General features: G+C 30.5%; 1 protein-coding gene across 1 annotated transcript in view; it reads left to right on the forward strand.

Annotated features, from left to right (window-relative positions):
- Positions 1-20,313, forward strand: part of LOC115880760 (5-hydroxytryptamine receptor-like) — a 182,988-nt gene extending 162,675 nt beyond the window's left edge. The window contains exons 4-7 of the mRNA XM_030898041.1: positions 867-1,217; positions 13,722-13,917; positions 13,976-14,143; positions 19,921-20,313. Coding sequence (XP_030753901.1) covers positions 867-1,217; positions 13,722-13,917; positions 13,976-14,143; positions 19,921-20,313 — 1,108 coding nt within the window. The remainder of the gene's footprint in view (positions 1-866; positions 1,218-13,721; positions 13,918-13,975; positions 14,144-19,920) is intronic.
- Positions 20,314-24,227: the final 3,914 nt, after the last annotated feature.

Genomic DNA, 24,227 nt, shown 5'->3' on the forward strand with positions numbered 1-24,227 from the left:
ATGAACTAGCGATCCTGAAAAAAACAAGAAGGGAAGCAAACGAGGCACAAGGCGCCATTTGCAGCCTGGTTAGGGCAGTAGCTTACAATTTGAAGCGTTACCACCGAAAAACCGCTGCGGAGGCGTTCCAACACACCTCGCCGCTATCACCTTGGAACAGAGAAAACAATAAACAGAAGATGTTATCGTGGAGACTATAATAAAAAGAAGAAAGAATTTATGGAACGCCTCCGCAGCGGTTTTTCGGTGGTAACGCTTCAAATTGTAAGCTACTGCCTAACCAGGCTGCAAATGGCGCCTTGTGCGTCGTTTGCTTCCCTTCTTCTTTTTTTCAGGATCGCTAGTTCATCGTTGCTGATTCCTCCCGTATTGACGAAGCCGGAAGGCAGAAACACTGAGTGTCTACAGGTAGTCATGTTTTAGTCATGTCTCATGACTAATCTTACTGTAGACTTGCCCAATAAATTCTTTCTTCTTTATATAGATATATATTTGACTGAATACGGAGCCATCTTGTATGTATGTATTTGTATATGTGTGTTTATTTTGACTATACTAAAGTGAAAGCAAAAAATTTAAATGGGTAAACTTTGTGTAATATATCTTATTAACAATGCAATGCAAAAAGTTTTATAAAAAATCGTTCACAGTAAATGAATTCCGAGGTTTGTATCCTATAAAGGCTTAAAGCACTCCACTATAAGGAACGATAGTTCTAAATACTTTATCACTTACAAACAAATAAAAATTAATTATCAACTAATTTAACAGATGTAGTTCAAATAATAATGAAAAATAAAATAGTAATATAATTAATAATATTAATATCGCTTATTCGTACTGACATTTTGAACAAAAAATTTCAGGTATTGGGCTGTAACGAACGTCGATTATATCCACACCAGGAACGGTAATCGCATAGGGCTAATGATCCTCATCATCTGGATAATAGCTCTAGTGGTTTCTTTAGCACCTCAGATACCTCAGTTTAAAGATCCCGAATATTTGTACAGAATAGAAGTGAAAAGACAATGTTTAGTTAGCCAAGATGTTAAATATCAAATTTTTGCAACTAGTTCTACGTTTTACGTTCCTTTGTTAGTTATATTCGCACTGTATTGGAAAATATTTCAAGCGGCCCGATACAGAATACGTAGAAGGAGGGAATTGAAGAGCCAGAACTTTGAAAAAGTCGAAAGAACTAATAATAACAGTAGGTGAGTTGGTACTACTTATAGATTTAATATGACATTTTACAAAAGAATTTAAAGAATTTTTTTTTTCAGAAAAAAATTATATTTTTTTTCAAAAAAAAAATATTCGATTATTTTTGGTCACTTCCTGTTTCACTGAAAATGACTAGAACTTTTGATTTTTAAATGGTAATCTCGGTATTTTTTTTTTAATTCATTCGATGGAAAATGACACTCTGAATAGAATGACATATCATATATGAACTTTTGACATTTCGATTAGAAAAAATCGTATTTTAAATATCATTTTAGAGTGCGTTAAAATATGTCTAAATCGTATTTTTAGTAATATCTTAATTGTTTCAAATGGAATAAGGGTGGCTAATCAGCATATTTAGAAAAAAACATTTTTTACGAATAATTTGATACTAAACATTTGCTTTTTCGTACAGCGAGTAGCATGTTACAATTTCAAATAAATCGAAAAGGCAACTTGGTTTATAATGTGTCATTCTATTCAAGATGTCCTTTTCTATCGAATAAAGTAAAAAAATGCCAAGGGTGTCATTTAAAAAAATGTAATTATTTCCGGTGAAACAGGAAGTGACCAAAAACAGTTGAATACGTCAATCAATCCTAATCATATACCAACATACCAAATTTCGATTTTAATCTGAAAAAATAAAAAAGTAATAGAGGTGTGCCACTTTTGAGACACACCCGGTATTAAATATTATTTGTAAATCACTTATATTTTTCTCCTCAATAGCAAATAATATTTTAAGTAAATTTAATTCTTGGTTTGAGGTCAGATGTAAATAAATATTTTAAAGATTTAATACATTAATTATTATTATTTATCAGGGTTGAAAAAAATCATGATTTAAAAAAAAAAATAAAAAAATTAGACTTTTTGATTTAAATCAGATTTTTTTAATTTAAATCAGATTTTTTGATTTAAATCAGATTTTTTTTATTTAAATCAGATTTTTTGATTTAAATCAGATTTTTTTGATTTTAATTCAAAACAATATTTAAATCGGATTTCCAAATGACTAGGACTTATTTCCAATTAAAGTCCTATCCTAAATGGCTAAATCTATACCCCGATACCGATAACACTAACAATTCTACGGTGCGTTATGATTTTTCCACATCGTGATTTTTCCACATACTTCATGAATCACCAATATATTCCGCAAAAAAAGTCGTTCGCTTCAGATCAAAAGGATTTTTTTTCAAACATCTCAAAAATATTAATTTTTGTCATTTTAACGCCTAGGCATAAAAGTAAAGCACTGTTTCGCCTAAGCACAAAACTACAAAAATATATTATTAAACTGATATTAAGTGTCAAATTCATCGAGTGTACATATTGTTGCTCAATTACTGTTTATATTATTTGCAATGTTTGAAATTAATTAAAAAATTATTTGAAATGTTTTAAAAAAAAATAGTATATTCTATTCGGAGTAAAAACTTACTTTTTGTGCCTCCCTGTAACGTCGGAATAGCTTTACGATGATCCTTCAAAGGCACAGCATCGTCAAAAAAGTATAATCTGTACTAATAAAACAATAGGTACTTTATTGTTCGGAAATAGTATTAAGTCAAGAATGAAATTATTATGTATTATCTAATGTCAAAGTGTAAAGTACTTAACTGCAGATCAAAATGTCGGTAGGAATTTGGAAACATACAACCGTTTTAAAAAAAATATATATATATAAAACAACATATTTTCTAACAACGGTTATAGATTCTCGGGAATGAAGATATAGTCTTTATATGTATTAGAAGAACCTAGTTCTGCACTAGACTTTGCGAATGATATGAATTCGAACAGCGAATTTTTGTTAAAATTTATGTATAAATTTTAAAATAAATCCCTGCGTTTAGCCATCTAATGAATTCACACGAAATTAGTTCAAAAATCGGTCCAACAATTAAATTGATGAATAGATATTTTTATATAGTTTTATAATTAAATTTTTATTTTTTTTATTACATTTAAAATTTTTGTCTATTTATTATTTTTTAATCTGTTATAGAAATATTTTTTATAGTTTTCTAGGACACATTTTTATAACTTTTACAGTTATTTTTTGATTTATAATAGTTTCAATAAAATTATTTTTTTATAATTTAAATCACATGATTAAAATTAAAAAAATCACTTGATTTAAACCACGATTTAAATCATGATTTAAATCATGCCAACCCTGTTATTTATTGATAAATTTTTTTATTTCATGGCGTTTCGACCATTAACTTGGTCTTTTTCATACTGAATCTTCTACTTGTTCCATCTGTCAGAATTAATAATATTTACATGTAAAAACAGTTAAAAATACAAAAATAAAACAATAATGACTTACCCTCAACGTAGATTTGTTAGTTCTGTTAAAACTTAATTCTAATTTTTAAAAGTCAATAAAACATGCACACACAGGCAACAGATATACAAGTACATCATTGAATTTAACTATTTTTAAGTAGCCCGATCGACGGCTACTCCAGCACTGCTTGATATAGTTTACTAATGTTGTTCGTTTCTTGTTTATCATTTACCGCGTTGATGTTTTTATTTATGGCTAGGGATTCTAACAATTCCCTTTTTTTGTCTTAAACTCAGACTTAATAATTTTTACCCTTTTAAAATTAAAACTATGCCCAGTTGACAATTCATGTTTTGTCAGTGCTGTTGCATTTTTTTATCATATTTATGGCCTTGCATACGTTTTTCTAGATACTGGCTAGTCTGCCCAATATACAGGATTGTTCACCACATCCGACACGGAGAATTGTAGCTAAACGATTAAATTTTTACAAATTGTAAGTTTTGGGTTCGTTGAAGAACTATTATAGCTACAATTTAAAAATATTTTTACAAGATACAGAGTGTCCCAAATAAATAAAAAATATCAAAGTTGTATTTTTTAAATGGAACACCCTGTATATTATTGCATTTTTAGTTTCTACAATTAAAATAAAGGTAAATTTGATTAAGGTTTAATACACTTAAACCTTTGTTTGTTTTTTTTTTTAAATATTTTGAATTTTGTAAAATTGCAGTATAAATTTTAAGGCTTCATTTCTCCGAGGGTATCAAAGTTTTTAATACTAAATATTTAGTGAAGTTTATTTATTGATCAGTTATTGTGTTGCAATAATAAAAATTATACTACCTTATACAGAGTGTCTAAAAATGTATTTTAAATAATTACTAGCTTTAAACGGCAATAACTTGTTTAATTTAAATGGAATACCCTGTATATTTTATGAGAATCAGATGCACAATTTAATTGTCTATCAAATTGCATTATTCCACTTTTTACCTATCCCTTCAAGTTTTCGTAGAAAATGCATTTTCTTATAATTTAGACCTCATTTATGAATATACCCATGGAATATTGACATTTTAGATTGTTTTTAAAACAACAAATGTACAAAATGTACAGGCTAGTAATATTATCGTTTTTAGTAAAATTATATTTTTTTAGTATAATATTTAAATCTTTATAAAAGAGTATACCATTAATTAAATATACCACCAGTATTTCCGCCCAAATACTAATTAATTACATACTTAATTGTGTTCGTTAATAAATTATTCTAAATAAATGTGGATTTGAATCAGAAATCAATATAATAATAAGTTATAAAAATTATCGTCTCTGTTGTTATAAATAAGCATTTGTCAAAAAATTAACTATCATTTTTAAGGTATTAGTTTTTTTTACCACACTGTCTAATACACATAAATAATTCAGTTTTTTAGTATTTGGAGCAATTATTATTAATCAACGCAAACAGTCAATTAATGTAGTTTGAATACTGGAATCATATTAATTGGTCCTCTTTAACAAATATTTACACAGTTTTTTTTATTTTTTAATGAAATAAACGAACTTATTGACAATATTAGTATCTGTTCTCTTTAAAAATTTGGTACATCTTTAAAAATAATCTAAAATGTCAGTATTCCATGGGTATATTGATAAATGAGTTCTAAATTACAAGAAAATGCATTTTCTACGGAAACTTGAAGAGATGGGTAAAAAATGGTATAATACAATTTGGTAGACAATTAAATTGTGCATCTGATTCTCATAAAATATACAGGGTGTTCTATTTAAATTAAACAAGTTATTGCCGTTTAAAGCTAATAATTATTTAAAATAAATATTTAGACACTCTGTATAAGGTAGTAAAATTTTTATTATTGCGACACAATAACTGATCAATAAATAAACTTCAGTAAATATTGAGTATTAAAAACTTTGATACCCTCGCAGAAATGAAGCCTTAAAATTTATACTGCAATTTCACAAAATTGAAAATATTTCAAAAACGGTAAGGTTTAAGTGTAATAAACCTTAATCAAATTTACCTTTATTTTAATCGTAGAAACTAAAAATGTAATAATATACAGGGTGTTCCATTTAAAAAAATACAACTTTGATATTTTTTATTTATTTGGGACACTCTGTAACTTGTAAAAATATTTTTAAATTATAGCTCTAATAGTCCTTCAACAAACTAAAAACTTACAATTTGTAAAAATCTAATTGTTTAGCTACAATATTCCGTGTCGTATGTGGTGAACAACCCTGTATACACCATTGCAATTTTTATAGGGAATTTCATATACGACGTTGCTTTTTTTATTGTTTAGGGTTTTAGGTAACTTTTATGACATACTTCAATGTTATATGTTTTGTATAATTTTTGCAGCGGTTGTGATAGACCAGTAATAAAGGGTAAGGCGATGTAGGTTTTGATTTTATTGTTGGTATTATTTCTAGGGTTAATATTTTGAGACTTTGAGTTGTAAAACCTGTAAATCCTTTTTTTGAAAATTTTATTTACCAATCTCAACGGGTAATTATTTGTTTGAAGTGCTCCCCCTTTGGCTTTTTCTATTGCGTCCTCCCTGTATTCCGGATCTGACAATTGAATTGCCCGGTCTGCAAGTCCTATGATTACCGATTTCCTCTGAGTAAGGGGGTGGTAGGAATTAAAATTTAAATATCTTGACGACCACGTTTTCTTAGTGTTCCATTCGGTTCTGAATCAATTATTTTTACGGTATAATGTTAAATCAAGAAAATTTAGCTGATTGTTTTGTTCTATTTCTAAAGTAAATTGCAAATGTTTACGGTATTTATTAAAAATATTTAATATGTTGTTTACTTGATCTTCTGGTACCTATAGCTGTTACGCAATCGTCAACATATCTATAAAAAATGGAATTTCAATGTCACATTTTGATAAAATTGTTTCTTCGAGATCCTCCATCACGATTTGCGCTACAACGCTTGAAATCGAAGAACCCATGGCACACTCCTCTATTTGCTTGTAGATTTCGTTTTCATAGACAAAGCATGTAGATTGTAAAGTTTTTTCTATATGCATTAATAAATTCATCTAGAGGTTAAATTTTTTAATATCATTCCACTTATATTTTTAATAACTTTTATAGCGAGAGAATACAGAAGACTACGTCAAGAGATATTAGAACATAATTATTTGGAATTTTAATGTTTTTTATTTTTTCTTTAAAATCAAAAGAGTCTTAACTTACTTAATGTAATATTTGTTTTTACCCGTTATATTGTTTTATTTTTTTGTTAAATATTTAGATAATAAATTATATGGTGACTGTATGCATGAAACAATTAGCCTTAATGGCACTTCATCTTTATGCAATTTGGGCAGACCATAGATTTTCGGTGGTAGGGCGTTGCGGATTTGTAAAGATTTTGCGACGTTAGGTGGTATACAGGGTGTCCCAGGCTGAGCGTGCATTAGAAGTTTCTAGAGAACTACAACATCTAGCTCGGAGATTTTTTGCATAGCATAGTTTCACAACAAGATCTATCGATTAAAAATATTTTCAATGTGGCGGCATTTCCGGAAATACCAGAAGTTGACAGCAACTTTCTTATTTTAAATGGGTGCCCCCATTTTTTATTGTGTACTTAAATTCTCTGTAAAATTTTATGAATTTTGATATTAAACACTCTATATCTAACATTAACCGTTTTTGAGAAAAAAATATTTAAAATTTTTGAATGAAAAAAACTGCCTGTCAAAAATATGTGTATAGCCTAAACGTCGAATTTAGTGATTACCACAGCCACTGTGCCATAAAGAGAAGACATGTGGCTATCTATTTCAAAAATTAAATTGTTCAAATATCATATAATAATGGCGGTAGCCGTCATGGAATTGAGTGATTAAAAAATTATCATAAATCATTTTTTTCAAATGGAAAACCACTTGTTTAATTTCACTAATGAAACGGGTTTTCAAGTCGTTACTTTTTAACTATACATGTTCCTATACCTAAAATAAATCGTTTTTAAGTTATTTAAGATTGAGTTTGAAAACATATTTTTCTTGATTTTATCTAGCTTCCTTTGACATTAAATGTCAAAGGGTCACACAATTTATTTCCATCTGTCAGGAAACGAATTATTTGAATTTCCTATAGTATAAATACTACCTGCTTAAAAGTTTAAAAAGTGTATTTATAAAAATATATCTCGTATTTTCGCTCTTTAGTGATAGGTGAATATACAGGGTTGTTCACCACATACGACACGGAGTATTGTAGCTGAACGATGAGATTTTTACAAATTGTAAGTTTGGGGTTCGTTGAAGGACTATTAGAGCTATAATTTAAAAATATTTTTACAAGATACAGAGTGTCCCAAATAAATAAAAAATATCAAAGTTGTATTTTTTTAAATGGAACACCCTGTATATTGTTACATTTTTAGTTTCTACGATTAAAATAATGGTAAATTTGATTAAGGTTTATTATATTTAAACCTTACCGTTTTTGAAATATTTTCAATTTTGTGAAATTGCAGTAAAAATTTTAAAGCTTCATTTCTCCAAGGGTATCAATGTTTTTAATACTAAATATTTAATGAAGTTTATTTATTGATCAGTTATTATGTTGCAATAATAAAAAATAATACTACCTTATACAGAGTGTCTAAAAAATTTATTTTAAATAATTATTAGCTTCAAACGGCAATAACTTCTTTAATTTAAATAGAATGCCCTGTATATTTTAGAGAATCAGATGCACAATTAAATTGTCTATCAAATTGTATTATACCATTTTTTACCTATCCCTTCAAGTTTTCGTAGAAAATGCATTTTCTTATAATTTAGACCTCATTTATCAATATATCCATGGAATATTGACATTTTAGATTGTTTTTAAAGCAACAAATGTACAAATGTACAGACAATTGACATTTGTATGCAAAAAGAAAACTATTTAAATCTTTATAAAAGAGTATACCATTAATTAAATATAACACCATTATTTCCACCCATATACTAATTAATTACATACTTAATTGTGTTCGTTAATAAATTATTATAAATAAATGTGGATTTGAGTCAGAAATCAATATAATAATAAGTTATCAAATTAAAGTCTCTGTTGTTATAAATAAGCATTTATTAAAAAATGAAATATCATTTTTAAGGTGTTACTTTTTATCACACTGTCTAATGCCCATACAAAATTCAGTTTTTTAGTATTTGGAGCAATTATTATTAATCAATGCAAACAGTCAGTTAATGTAGTTTGAATACTGGATCATATTAATTGGTCCTCTTTAACAAATATTTGAACAGTTTTTTTTTATTTTTTAATGAAATAAACGAATTATATCGACAATATTAGTATCTGTACTCTTTAAAAATTTGATACATCTTTAAAAATAATCTAAAATGTCAATAGTCCATGGATATATTGATAAATAAGTTCTAAATTACAAGAAAATAAATTTTCTACGGAAACTTAAAGAGATAGGTAAAAAATGGTATAATATAATTTGATAGACAATTAAATTGTGCATCTGATTCTCGTAAAATATACAGGGTGTTCCATTTAAATTAAACAAGTTATTGCCGTTTGAAGCTAATAATTATTTAAAATAAATTTTTAGACACTCTGTATAAGGTAGTATTATTTTTTATTATTGCAACACAATAACTGATCAGTAGATAAACTTCAGTAAATATTTAGTATTAAAACTTTGATACCCTTGGAGAAATGAAGCCTTAAAATTTTTACTGCAATTTCACAAAATTGAAAATATTTCAAAAACGGTAAGGTTTAAGTATAATAAATCTTAATCAAATTTACCTTTATTTTAATCGTAGAAACTAAAAATGTAATAATATACAGGGTGTTCCATTTAAAAAAATACAACTTTGATATTTTTTACTTATTTGGGACACTCTGTATCTTGTAAAATTATTTGTAAATTGTACCTCTAATAGTCCTTCATCGAACCCAAAACTTACAATTTGTAAAAATCTCATCGTTTAGCTACAATACTCCGTGTCGTATGTGGTGAACAACCCTGTATATCAACAATAATTGATATTATTAATAATAATCCGTATGATTTGAAAAAAAAACAGCGCAAGGTTGGCTCGAAAATGATGCTGCTTTTTGAACAAAGCGTCACAATGCGACATGACCAGATCTATTGTTTTACATCACTTGACGTATAAAGTCATAGGCTACTGGTTAAAATCAAGAAAAATATACGCTTTAAAACTAAATCTTAAATAACTCAAAAACTATTTATTTTAGGTATAGGAACATGTACAGTTAAAAGGTGACGAATTGAAAATCCTTTTCACTAGTGAAATAAAAAAAGTTGTTTTCCATTTGAAAAAAAATGATTTATGATAATTTTTAATCGCTCAATTCTATGACAGCTGCGGCCTATTTTTTCTATGACATTTGAACAATGTAATTTTTGAAATAGATAGCCACATGTTTTCCCTTTATGGCACAGTGGCTGTGGTAATGACTAGATTTGACGTTTAGGCTAAACACTTATTTTTGACAGGCAGTTTTTTTCGTTCAAAAATTTTAAATACTTTTTTTTAAAAAAATGTTAGATATAGAGTGTTTAATATCAAAATTCATAAAATTTTACAGAGAATTTAAGTACAAATAAAAAATGGGGGCACCCATTTAAAATAAGAAAGTTGCTGTCAACTTCCGCTATTTCCGGAAGTGCCGCCATATCGAAAACATTTTTAATCTATAGATCTCGTTGTGAAACTACGATGTGCAAAAAATCTCCGAGCTGGATGTTGTAGTTCTCTAGAAACTTCTAATGCACGCTCATCCTGGGACACCCTGTATATTCTTTATGTTCCCATCGTTCGACTAATTGGTTGTTTTCTTTCTGACATATGTTGGTTGGATCACGCTTAATTAATTTATATGTTTTATTTGGTATTCAATAATTGCTTCATTTTAATGTTATATTCGGTCGGTGTCATTATAACTGTTTCGTTTGATTTTTCAGCTCTTAATATTTTTAATTGGGGATTATCCCTTAGAAACACTTTTGTTTTTTTCAATCTATTTGAAAACCCTGTATTATCTTATTTTCCATTTTATGATTGAAATTAGTAAGAATATTACAAGTTTTGCCCCGAAGTTCGTCGTTTTCTTTGTTTGTTAAGTGTTTTAAGCCGGTCTCAACATTACAAATGATATCATTAATCGGTAACTGTTTTTTGTTAGTAATCTCATTGGCATAATTGAGTCCTAAACATAAAACACTAGAAATTTGTTGTATACAATTTTCATAGTTTTGGCTTTTTTGGGAGAGTTTGCCAATTTTTTGTATATTTTTTTATTTTATCTTTTCAAATAGTTTTCCTTACTCAGAGGAAATCGGTAATCATAGGAATGGCAGACTGGGCAATTCAATTGTCAGATCCGGAATACAGGGAGAACGCAATAGAAAAAGTCAAAGGAACACTTCAAACAAATAATTAATCGTTGAGATTGGTAAATAAAATTTTCAAAAAATGGATTTGCATGTTTTACAACTCAACGTCATAAAATATTAACCCTAGAAATAATACCAACAATAAAATCAAAAGCTACATTGCCTTACCCTTTATTAGGGGTCTATCACAACCGCTGCAAAAATTATACAAAACATATAACATTGAAGTATATCATAAAAGTTACATACTAACATCACAACATTTTTCAAAATTGAAAACTAAACCCCAACCAATAAAAAAGCAACGTCGTATATGAAATTCCCTGTAAAAATTGCAATGGTGTATGGTGTATATATTGGGCAGATTAGCCAGTATCTAGAAAAACATATGCAAGGCCATAAATATTTAAAAAATGCCACAGCACTAACAAAACATGAATTGTCAACTAGGCATACTTTTAATTTTGAAAGGGTAAAAATTATTTTAAAGAGTTTAATAAAAAAAGGGAACTGTTAGAATCCATAGAATTAAAAAAAACACCAACGCGGTAAATGATAAACAAGAAACGAACAACATTAGTAAACTATTTCAAGCAGTACTGGAATAGCCGTCTATCGGGCTACTTAAAAATAGTTAAATTCAATGATGTACCTGTATTCTGTTGTCTGTGTGAGCACGTTTTTATTTACATGTAAACATTATTAATTCTGTCCAGGTGGAACAAGTAGAAGATTCATTATGAAAAAGACCAAGTTAATGGTCGAAACTTCATGAAATAATTTTTTTTATCAATAAATAATAATTAATGTATTAAATCTTTAAAATATTTATTTACATCTGACCTCAAACCAAGAATTAAATTTACTTAAAATATGTTTCATAAAGTCAAAGAATAATTGAAACTAAAATAGCAAATAATATAAGCATTTCTTCAAAATGCACCGTGTTTAAATCTGGAAACCTATGGTAATATATATATATATATATATATATACAGGGTGTCCCAGGCTGAGCGTGCATTAGAAGTTTTTAGAGAACTAAAATATCTAGCTCGGAGATTTTTTGCACATCATAGTTTCACAATGAGATGTATCGATAAAAAATATTTTCAATATGGCGGCACTTCCGGAAATACCGGAAGTTGACAGCAACTTCCTTATTTTAAATAGGTGCCCCTATTTTTTATTACATACTTAGATTCTCTGTAAATTTTATAAATTTTGATATTAAACACTCTATATCTAACATTGACCGTTTTTGAGAAAAAGAATATTCAAAATTTTTGAACCATAAAAACTGCCTCCCAAAAATATGTGTATAGCCTAAACGTCAAATTTAGTGATTACCACTGCCACTGTGCCATAAAGAGAAAACATGTGGCGATCTATTTCAAAAATTAAATTGTTCGAATGCCATATAATAATGGCCGCAGCTGTCATAGAATTGAGCGATTAAAAAATTATCATAAATCATTTTTTTCAAATGGAAACCCACTTATTTATTTCCCTAGTGAAAAGGCTTTTCAATTCCTTATTTTTTGTCTATATATGTTCCTATACCTAAAATATATTGTTTTTAAATTATCTAAGATTTAGTTAAAGCGCATATTTTTCTTGATTTTAACCAGTAGCCTATGACTTTAAACGTCAAGCGATGTAAAAGAATAGATCTGACCATGTCATATTGTGACGCTTTGTTCAAAAAGCAGCATCATTTCCGAGCCAACTTTGCGCTGTTTTTTTTTCGATCATACGGAATATTATTAATAATATCAATTATTAGATATCACTAAAGAGCGAAAATCCGAGATATATTTTTATAAATTCACTTTTTAAGCTCTTAAGGCAGGCAGTATTTATAATATAGGAAATTCAAATAATTTGTTTTCTGACAGATGGAAATAAATTGTCTGACCGTTTAACACTTAATGTCAAAGGAAGCTAGATAAAATTAAGAAAATTATACGTTTTCAAATTAAATCTTAAGTAACTTAAAAATGATTTATTTTAGGTATAGGAACATGTATAGTTAAAAAGTAACGAATTAAAAAACCTTTTTACTACTGAAATCAAAAATGTGGGTTTCCATGTGAAAAAAATGATTTATGATAATTTTTTAATCGCTCAATTCCATGACAGCTGCCGCCATTATTGTATGACATTTGGACAATTTAATTTTTGAAATAGATAGCCACATATCTTCTCTTTATGTCACAGTGGCTGTGGTAATTATTAAATTTGACTTTTAGGCTATACAAATTTTTTTGACAGGTATTTTTTTTTCGTCCAAAACGTTGTTTAACATCAATATTCCTAGAATTTTACAGAGAATTTAAGTATGTAATAAAAAATGGGGGCACCCATTTAAAATAGGAAAGTTGCTGTCAACTTCCGGTATTGAAGAGCCGCCATATTGAAAATATTTTTAATCGATAGATCTCGTTGTAAAACAATGATGTGTAAAAAATCTTCGATCTAGATATTGTGGTTCTCTAGAAACTTCTAATGCACGCTCAGTCTGGGACACCCTGTATATCATTGGTTCACTTACACTGTGGTATCTTGATAATCGAAATTCGGGATTCTATATAAAAAAACATAGCAATCCATCTAACTTATAACCCTTTATAAAAATAATAATCGTAGTTGCACCCCCTTAATGCATTATGTAATTGTATTGTCTGTTCATATGATACCTTAAAGCAAGAACATTTCCAATAGTTAACTGTAGAATTGTATATTTAAGATTAACAAACACATTCCTAGCCAAACGACGATTCCTGAGAGTGAAAAAATCTGCTGGAAAAACTCAAACAGCAGAAGCGTTGGTAGGTTCACTTGTTATGATGGAAGGCCAATCCACAACAACAATGGAAATACTAGACGAACACGAAGAGCAAACTAGTAGTAACGATCAAGAAGTAAGTGTATTTTATTATAATATTAATTATCTCTAAAGATATTATCTTTTGTGTTTCTTTATAGGAAGAAACGACAGCCTTTACAATATCAAGACCTCCGACTGAAGACGGTGGTCCAGAACAAAGATTAACGGTGTCAAATAATGTCTCACCGGAGAAGTCATCACCTGCTGCTAATAATGGATCTACTAGTCATGTTAGTCATCAGAGTCATATTATTAATACAAGCAAAGTAAGTATTCGAAATCAATTCATATCAAACGGTGCCGTGGCATATCTGCACAACATAACATGGAATATATTCCAAAAAAAACTATATGGATTTGTATAACCGTGTTCGTATCTAGCGACTCGTGTTGTACATCGTGTTGTCTGTACAAACACAAACCAGCAACGGTCATAATTCTTACTTTAGCTCGATTTATATCTACCAGGACCGTAGCGTGCTCAACAATTTACACATGAAGCTAAAAATATATGTGCATAAATTGAATTACCGCCATATTTTACAACACCTACATAAAAAGAACAAAAACTATAATAATACAAAATTTAAAAGTATATTCTTAATTTAACTAAAATTTAAATACTATTGTTTATAAAAAATCTTCCAAATAATACTGTTCCATCCTTATAATCTGTATCAAAATGTTTTATATTTTCTCTACAAGCTCTTGTTTTCTTTGCCAACCAGTCAGCTAGAATGTAGAATGTAGAGGGAGTGAGAGGGGGGAGGGGTAATCATCGCGACATTAAAGATCTATTTTGTTCCCCTTCCTTGAGTTATAACTCATCATACATGGGGATTTCCCAGTTGTAAGCGGGACAGGGTATTTCTGATCCTCCTCCGACAAATAGATGTTCTTCGACCGATGAGTGGATATCTACCTCCTCCGACGGCGACGGTTGGTTAGGTTGTCTCTTTTACGGTGGGGTTTGAACCTTCGTGCCCTTCACAGTCGAGCAGCTTGTCTCCGGCACGTACAGTACACGTGAGGGGGAGGCTGGAGGACCTGTCTCCATTTTCCCCACCTCGTTAACTTGGACCTGATATCGGTGTTGCTCCGAACCTATAATAAGGATATATCCCTCTTTGTCTATTGCCTCCTTCAATTTGAGATAAATTCCTATTATGAGGACCTGACAATGGCCCTCCTCCCTTGAGTTGATCACTCGCCAATTCGATGTCGTTACATGGAGTTCTGACAAAGCTGGTGCTACGTCCCTATATAAGGGAAATTAAAATAACTTTGGTTGCACATCATAATACGACCACCAGCAAACTCTATAAGACGACGCATGGTGTCATCGATGACGTGCAACCAAAGTTGTTTTAATTTCCCTTGCCTCTCGGTATTGGCCGGAATTTCATCCTGGGGTTTTTCTCCCCCTTCCTGAGCTGAGGTGAGAGGTTCTCGCTTCTTCTCTTACGCTAATGTGGAGATGCGCCAGGCTGTTTTTTTTTGTTATTTTACTCTTCCATTTTTTCTTCCCTTTCTCTTTACTTTTCGAGAAGTGTTTTTGATTTTGCTTCCTTTGACGCAGATCTTTCGAGAAGCAGTAGCACAATATGCCTACTGATTTATTCAGGTTTTGAAAGAATTCAGTCTCGTGAGTACAACGATATGCGACACTTTATATTTTTTTTTTGTTTTGGATATTTTAACAACAACAAAACTATTTAATTATTATTTAAAATAGTCGGACTCTGCTTTTTAAATTATTTAACCTGATTATATTCATCGCAACAATATTGACGAATGTTAATGAATGAATGGCCAATCGAAGAATCTTCAAATAAATAATATCCAGGTCAGCAATTTAGAGATATTATTTTTAACTTTCGTTATGAATTCGAAATCTCAATATACGATCTCATAATATGCATAATATTAATCGTAATTATTATAAATAAATCAACTTTTACTTTAACTAGTTTCTAATATTCTACATGTTCGAAATGATTACCACCGTCCCTATTGCTCAAATTAATTTTTTGTTCAATTTTATGTATAGTCCTTTCAAACAGATCTTGTTTTTATACTTCCGAATGCATTTTGTACTCTTTGTTGGAAATGTTGAGGTGTATTGATTTCAGTTTTACAAATGACGTCGAGTAATGCCTGAAACAAAAAAGTGTGGCATATCATTATACTAAAGAGACCGAATTCTTTCAAAATCTGAAACAAAAAATGTAAGTCCGCTTTTAAAAAAATTAAGTTGGCCTATGTATCTTACAAATTATCAGCAAATTTCAAAATCTAAAAATACTTCCAGGTAGCCGTGATGAAGTGGCTATGAGAAGGTGCTATTAGTTTTGGGATTCTCTAAAGAAGTAACGACAGAAAAAAAATGATTTTCAAAAAATATCGACAGATGGCACTGACACCATCTAGTCGATGTTTAACCAGGTTTACCGATAATTTTATTTATATATATATATATATATATATATATATATATATATATATATATATATATATATATATATATATATATATATATAACATCCATGTACCCATAATCAATTAACACCGTGAGCACCGTGTAGTTACGTTATAGCATCCACCAGTATTAAGACACTTTATAAGAAATTTGTCTCAATCTCGAACTTTTAAATTTGGGTTCCACATATTTGTTCTGGATAAATATTTCCTGACACAATCGAAAATTATGGTTAATTCAATTCTATGTCTACATTTAAAGAGGATATATTTCAATATTTTTACCCTATAAAATTTAACATATATATATTTGTCTTACTATCATACATGAAAATATATATTTGGTATGAATCATATTGCAGTGATATGGTCGATGCATAAACATGTGACACATATAAAAATCGCAAAATCTAGTTATCTTCAGATTTCTTGATTCATATCCTCATATCTGCATAAAGGTGTTTGTTCTTGAACAATTTAAGTTAAACAAAAAAAAAATTAAAGATTATGTTCTTCTTCTTCTAGTGCAAATCCATTAATGGATATTTGCGATAACATTTTCCAACGCTTCTCTGTGCCTGGCAGTGTTTATTAACGACTGTACATCTTGCAGGCCTGTCCACTGTCTAACATTCCTCAACCAAGACATTTTCTTTCTTCTGGTACTCCTTCGGCCTTCGATCTTACCTTCGATTAACAGATGCAAGATTTGATATTTGGAGCATTATGTGCCCCAGGTATGCGTTTTTTTTCTTCTTAATCAATTCAAACAATTCGCGTTCTTTGTCAACACGTCTCAGAACTTCTTCATTTGTTAACCTAGCCATCCAAGGTATCTTCAGAATTCTCCGATATAGCCACATCTCGAAATCCTCTATCTTATTAATGGCAGCTGTTTTTAATGTCCAACCTTACATACCATAAAGGAGCACCAACCACACGTAACACTTTACGAATTTTAATCAGAGGTTAAGGTCAAAATCAGAACAGACAAGTACTTTTCGAAACCTCAAGAATGCCTGTCGAGTTTGTTCGATGCGATATTTAATTTCCTTGTCTGATGTCCAATCTTCGGAGAGTTATATGCCCAAGTACTTAAATTTATCTACCCTTTCTATGGGCTTTGTATTAACTGTTATAATGGAGTTTTTAAACACATCTGGATTTCTGGATATTATCATAAATTTGATTTTCTTGATGTTCAAGAAAACTAAATTCAAAGATTATGTTACCGTTACTTAAAATCTTAAGAAACCGAACTACTTCTTTGGCTTGCGGTTTAAGACAAACCAGACACGCAAACTTCCGTGCGAACAACATTTCTACTTTGTATAAGGGAATTTACATCCGCAAGTTGGCCACTTTGGAAAAGTTTCAATCGGCTTTTGTTTAATCAGAGAACTAAATTTGCATTTTAAACATGACACATGACAATACAAAAAATATTCATTTTTGTACATTTAAGGACAATTTGCTGGTAACAGTGGTCGTTCTTTATCAAAATTGCACGTGAACCCCCAAATGTAATGCCCTTTCTTGATAACAATAACTAATTTAAATTCGGCATTATTTTATTAATGCTCTTTATCCCGAAAGAAATTTGCCATAAACATATTCATATTCATAAATAAAAACTTCAGCGAATTTGAATGACCTATGACCTAAAATGAATGAAAAATGACTTAAAAATTGCTTTTGTTTTTTTAAGCGACAAAGTGACGAATCATTTATTTCATTAATAGTTGTGAAAAGAAAAATATTAACTAGTTATAAAAAAATATAAACTAGTTATGAATGTAGAATGTAGAATGTTTAGGAGGGGAGTTAATCACCGCGACCTTATAGATCTATTGTGTGTTCCCCTTTCTTGATTTATAATGAGTTATAACTCATCATACAGTTTCAGGGCTCTAAGAAAAGCCAGTATCTGAGACGGCTCCACAGAGGCCAGTTCTCCATCCTCGACATCAGACGTACCAAGGTTCATGGCACGAATGGTCGTCGTCTGGGCGCACTCAGTGATAAGGTGTTCTGGTGTTTCCCCATTTTCCCCACAAAATCTGCATTCGCCGTTGTTTCTCAGTTTCAGCCTACTGAGGTGTTCGTTGAGGAGACAGTGTCTGTTAGAAACCCCGTGACAATCCGAAGATTGTTTTTACTTAAATCAAGGAAAACCTTTGATTTTCTCGGTCATAAGTTCTAAGGAACTTTTCGATGTCTTAGACCGTTGGAGGACACCCATTCCAAGTTACGGATGGAGTCTTCCAGATTCTTCAGTTCCGCTTTCAGTTGGTTCCCGTTTAGAAAACAGAACGGTTCTGGTCCTGTCAGTGGAGTGTTCGCTCCTTTCTAGCTAGATCATTTGCTTTTCATTGCCTTCTATCCTTGGTGAGCAGGCGCAAGTAGGAGGACTTTATTTTCTTTGCCTAATTTGTTGAGTTTCTCCAATTCTTTGACCAACTTCGAATTGATGGTTACTGAGTTGATCGCGTTAAGTGCTGCTTGACTATATGGATAGGATGGCAATTTCCTGTTTTCGATAGTTCCTATCTAAGATAAATTGTGCGCATCTTTCATTAACAAATTTCTGCCTGAAGGATACTGGGGTAGGTGCCCATTGGTTAGGAATATTCAGTTTTCGGCCCAAATATATCCCTGTCCTACTTTTGGTTTGGAAGCATCCGTATACCACATGATGGTATGGTCTTTTATATGCTGAGTAACTAGTTATGAAACGGAACATATATTTCAAAACGTTAAAGAAGCATGAAAAGTGTAACTTTAATTATGAAAAAGATTACAAAAAAAATATTTCATCACATTATTTTTTTTATTAGTTCATTTTAAAAATTCTTAAATAAGAAGGTTGAAAATTAAGATGAATTAGTTCTGGACGGTTAATGAGCTTTAAAAATCTTCGATGTAATATGAGTATCAATGTACATTATCTGCATAGCCACTTAGACTGGAATGTCCGAAAGCCTTGGATCAAGTCAACTAAATGCTGCCATATAAATATACCTATGTTGATGTTGCGCGCGTCTCACTTCTATGCTAATATTTTATCAAAGTTGACTTTGACGGCTTCGTAACATCCAAGTAAGTTGAAAACCAGCCTACTTGCTTTGATGCAAATTTAATGTAAAAATGCCTTCCAACTCGACTTTGATCAAAAAGTCAATACTATACAAGCAGCGTACAAGTAAGACGCGCACAGCATTATTATAAGCAAAGTTATATGGCAGCATCCAAATGTGCTTGGTCCAAGAAACTTTGATCGTGTCATCCCGCCTTTTTAGGACCACCATCGTAGAAAATTTTAATAAAAAATAGCTTTTAACCTGTTGGATAATCTCATTAATTATTTTGAAATTGTTTATTTTCCTTTTTTGTTATACCTGCAATTTCTCGAAAACTACACGTAGCATTAGAAAAAGCAAGTACACTGGTATCTAATATACTTAAAATCAGTTTTAGTTTTGGCGCCACCAAAATCATTGTAGGCCTGCGTTATCATCTACAAATTATATCAAATACAATTAAAGCGTTTCATTTCAATTTTCAGACGGAGATCGTGCAAACAGAAAGTCACAGTCACGAACCGTCACCGGTCGCCAGTTCCAGGGACAAACACCAATCCAGACGAGATAAGAAGGAAAGTCTGGAAGCAAAACGAGAAAGAAAAGCGGCGAAGACGCTCGCCATAATTACAGGCGCATTTGTAATGTGCTGGTTGCCGTTTTTTATCTTAGCCTTGCTAATGCCTCTCTGCGGTGACTCTTGCACAATAAGCGAGTTTATCATGAGCTTCGCTTTGTGGCTTGGATACTTCAATTCCACTTTGAATCCAGTGATTTACACAATATTCAATCCTGAGTTTCGACAGGCTTTCAAACGAATCTTATGCGGTGGACATAGACAGCATACCAGAAATTTTAGATCTGGCAAGGTTAGGTAAAAGTAGAAGGTTAGACTAATTGTTTACTGTACAATTTTCCAAAGTATTATCTATGTTAAAGATGCCATTTTGTTTAAAAGTCTTATAGCTAATCATTTTTTCCTCTTATATTCTCTGGATGTAGACCTTACAGCAATTCCTAATCATTGCAACTTAATATCAGTTTAGTTCTGCTTGTTGAGGTTTTTCGATGCTTCTATTTTTTGCCAATTTCTCCATCTAGTTACTTTTTTCTGCTGCAATGGGTGGATTTCCAGTATTTTTCGATCCTTGACTAGTCCAGTCTCATTTGAGGGTATACAGGGTGAGTTTTCTACAATGTTCTCTATAGGTATCTCGGAAACTACTGAAGATAGAGAGTATGTTAAATGGGGAGAGAATTGCAGTTTGTGATTTTTTGAAAAAGTTTATAGCTTAATATTTGGAAAATAACAAATTTCGGCTATTTTAAAAATGCTACCTAATTCCATCATAATCTATTTTAGACAAACGGTTTTCAGATGAAAGTTGACGATAAGTAAGTAAGATTATATCATATATAATCTTACTTAAGATTATATCATATATAACCTTACTTATCATATCCTTAGTAAGATTCTGTTCTCCGTTCTTTTCTATAGCTTGTCACTTTTAGCCTTAACCTGTCATTTCTGACATGACACAAACATATATTTTATAAATGAAACACATAGTTGGCTATGACTTAATAAAAGAGTCATTTTAAGCTTTTCAGCGATATAAGCTATAATATGTTTTTTTTTAAAATTGCAGTGCCAATTCTTATATTTTTTTCTAAACAATTTCACTTAATTACCATGGTAATAAGTTCAATCGCCGTTGCTCTCAGAAATGTCAAACTGCCACATGCAAACAAAAATACCTTATCGGGATTCAACTAAATTGTAAATATGATTTTTTAAAATGAAGAAAAGCGTGTATTGGTTCAACTTTTCTTGGCAATACATTTTCGAGGATACGTTCTTGATACGACCAGTGAACGTTTCTTACGTTTTTAGAGAACGGGTTTTTCAAGACATGTTAGAAAAGTTAAATTTATAGACTCGTGCATCAATAAGTGGTTCCAACATGACTTTCATTATGACGCTTCCCGCTTTATAATGAAAGAGATGTTAAAAGTATTTATTTCGTAATTATACAAACTCAGGAAGGTGGACCAATTGCATGGGTTTCCTCAGTCATCTGACCTATCCGTTTTAAAATTTATGGGATATGGTTAGCAAACAAGATTTACAAGAGAATTTATGAATCAAGAGAGGCACATGAAGAGGTGGTACGGAAGAAGTTTAATAAAGTCGACTAGCCGTTCTGTGAAAAGAGCTTGTAATCTGTGAAACTGAAAAAGGAAATACAAGATATGTAGACATACACAGAGGTGTTAGACAAGGATGCATATTGTCACTATTATTGCTCAGAATTGTCCAGAAGGGGCTAAAATAAAATGGAAAAAATTATAAACAATATAAGATATGCAGACGATACAGTGGTATTAGCAGAATCCGAAGACCAGCTGAAAAATGGACAAATTGACAGAAGAAAGTATCAGGATGAGTCTAGAGATTAACACCGTCAAGAAAAAAACTATGATTTTCGACAGACATCCGCAAGACAATGAAAACAACGATATTATGATAAAAAAAACGGCGTCCATCTCGAAACCACGCAGATATATTGGGCAGGGAATTAAAACAGCCAGCTAGACCAATTTAATGAAATCTCAGAAGAAGCATTGAAATAGCTAGGGATGGTTTCCTCAACATGCGAAAGTTCTTATTCCATCCGAAAATAGTTATACCAACGAGGCTAGGAACATTAAAATGTTATATATGGCTCCTACTAATAGGGATGCGAAACATGGTAAAACAAGAAGACATCAAACATCAAACGCCTTAATGCGCTTGAAATGTGGATGTATTGTCGGATGCTGAGGATAAGTTGGACCTCCAGAACAACAAACTGTAGTTTTTAAACGAAAACCTCGTAATACAAAAATTCCAACAGGCACCATTAAAATCAAAAAAACTTCCTTCATCGGGCATATAATGCGGCACTCAGAATATGAAGAAATACAGCTCATAATAGAAGGAAAAATTATGATGGAAACGTAGCATAGGGAGGAAAAGAAATCATGGCTACGACAAACATAAGAGATTAGACCCACACCGACGGAAACACCCTTATTCACCAAGCTCTGGACAGAGAGTCATATACCATATTAATCGCCAACCTCAACAGAGAAGGCACCTAGAGGGAGGAGGATTTTAGTGTACTCAAACAATGGCGGATATTTTGAACATTTGGTAAAATAACTTAAAGTGTATGTAGTGATATTAATTTTTTAAGTTTAAATTTGTTTAATGTAAATTGCAAAAAAACCGTTTAATAAAATATTCTGTCTTTTTATAAAGTTTTAAAATTATAATAGAAAAGAATACTATGCGAACTAAGCGAAAAGTAGCCAAAATCATAAGAATTGGCAATAACTCAGTAATTTTTCGAAAAAACATATTATAGATTATATCGCCGGAAAGCTTTGAAAGTGACGCTTCTGATGAAGTCATGACCAACTATGGTTCCTCACTAAAAAAATGATGGTATTTGTGTCATATGTCCAAAATGACAGGTTTAGAAAAAAACGGAAACACAGTCTTGTCAAAGATGTGACTATCTACAACTTTTTATCTGACAACTTATGAAAGGAGCATATATTTAACTCTACAGAACTGCAATTATTTGTCCATTTAACCGACTCTCTATCTCCAGTAGTTAGATAGCGAGTCAGCCCATAGAGAGCATCGAAGTCCTCACCCTGTCTATTATTTTATAATGCCTTGAATCTTTGTAGTGTTCCAGAAAACGTCCAGTGTGACTCTCAAAATGTACCATTTTTTTTTTAATTATAATAAAATAAATTATTATTTTGCTTCTTTTAATGAACAATTTTTGGATTATGCAAAAAGGCAAAGACAAATTATATTCTCTTTAACGAGATCTACCAAATAGTTGACTTGAAAATATTTTCATTTAATTAAAACCTACCTTTGTATTTATATAGGTGAGTCTTAAACAACAATGCCCATATTTTCAGGGCTTGATATACAGGGTTGTTCACCAGCATACGACACGGAGTAATAGAAGCAAACGATTTATATTTTTTACAAATTTTTTTTTTGTTTAATTATTATTGCATATATCAATTTTAAACAGAATTTTTTTTTTTTTTTTAAAAATAAGTAAAAATATCAAAGTTGTATTTTTTAAATGGAAAACATTTTTAGTTTTGCCGATTAAAATAAAGGTAAATTTGTTTAAGGTTTATTATACTTAAACCTACTGCTTTTAAAGTTTATTTTCAATTTTGTGAAATTGCAGTAAAAATTTTAAGGCATCATTTCTCCAAGGGTATCAAAAGTTTTTAATACTTAAATATTACTGTAGTTTATTTATTGGATCAGTTATTCTGTTACAATAATAAAAATAATACTACCTTATACAGAGTGTTCAAAAATTTCTATTTAAAATAATTCTAGCTTTTAAACGCCAATAACTTCTTTAATTTGTTCGAACACCCTGTTATTTTAGGAGAATCAGATGCACAATTTAATTGTTCTCAAATTGTATTATACCATTTTTTTACCTTATCCCTTCAAGTTTTCATATAGAAATGCATTTTTCTTATAATTTAACTCATTTATCAATATACCCATGGAATGTAGACATTTTAGATTATTCTCAAAGATGTACCAAATTTTAAAAAAAAAAAAAAAAAAAAAAAAAAAAAAAAACGATAATATTACTAGCCCATTTGTAAAAAAGAAAACTATTTCAAATCTTATATGTACTATTAATTAAATATAATACTAAGCAATACGTAAACGAACGAAAGCAATACTGAG

The sequence above is a fragment of the Sitophilus oryzae genome, unplaced genomic scaffold (assembly GCF_002938485.1).
Source record: "Sitophilus oryzae breed Bouriz unplaced genomic scaffold, Soryzae_2.0 scaffold_1657_pilon_pilon, whole genome shotgun sequence".
Classification (NCBI taxonomy): Eukaryota; Metazoa; Arthropoda; class Insecta; order Coleoptera; family Curculionidae; genus Sitophilus; species Sitophilus oryzae.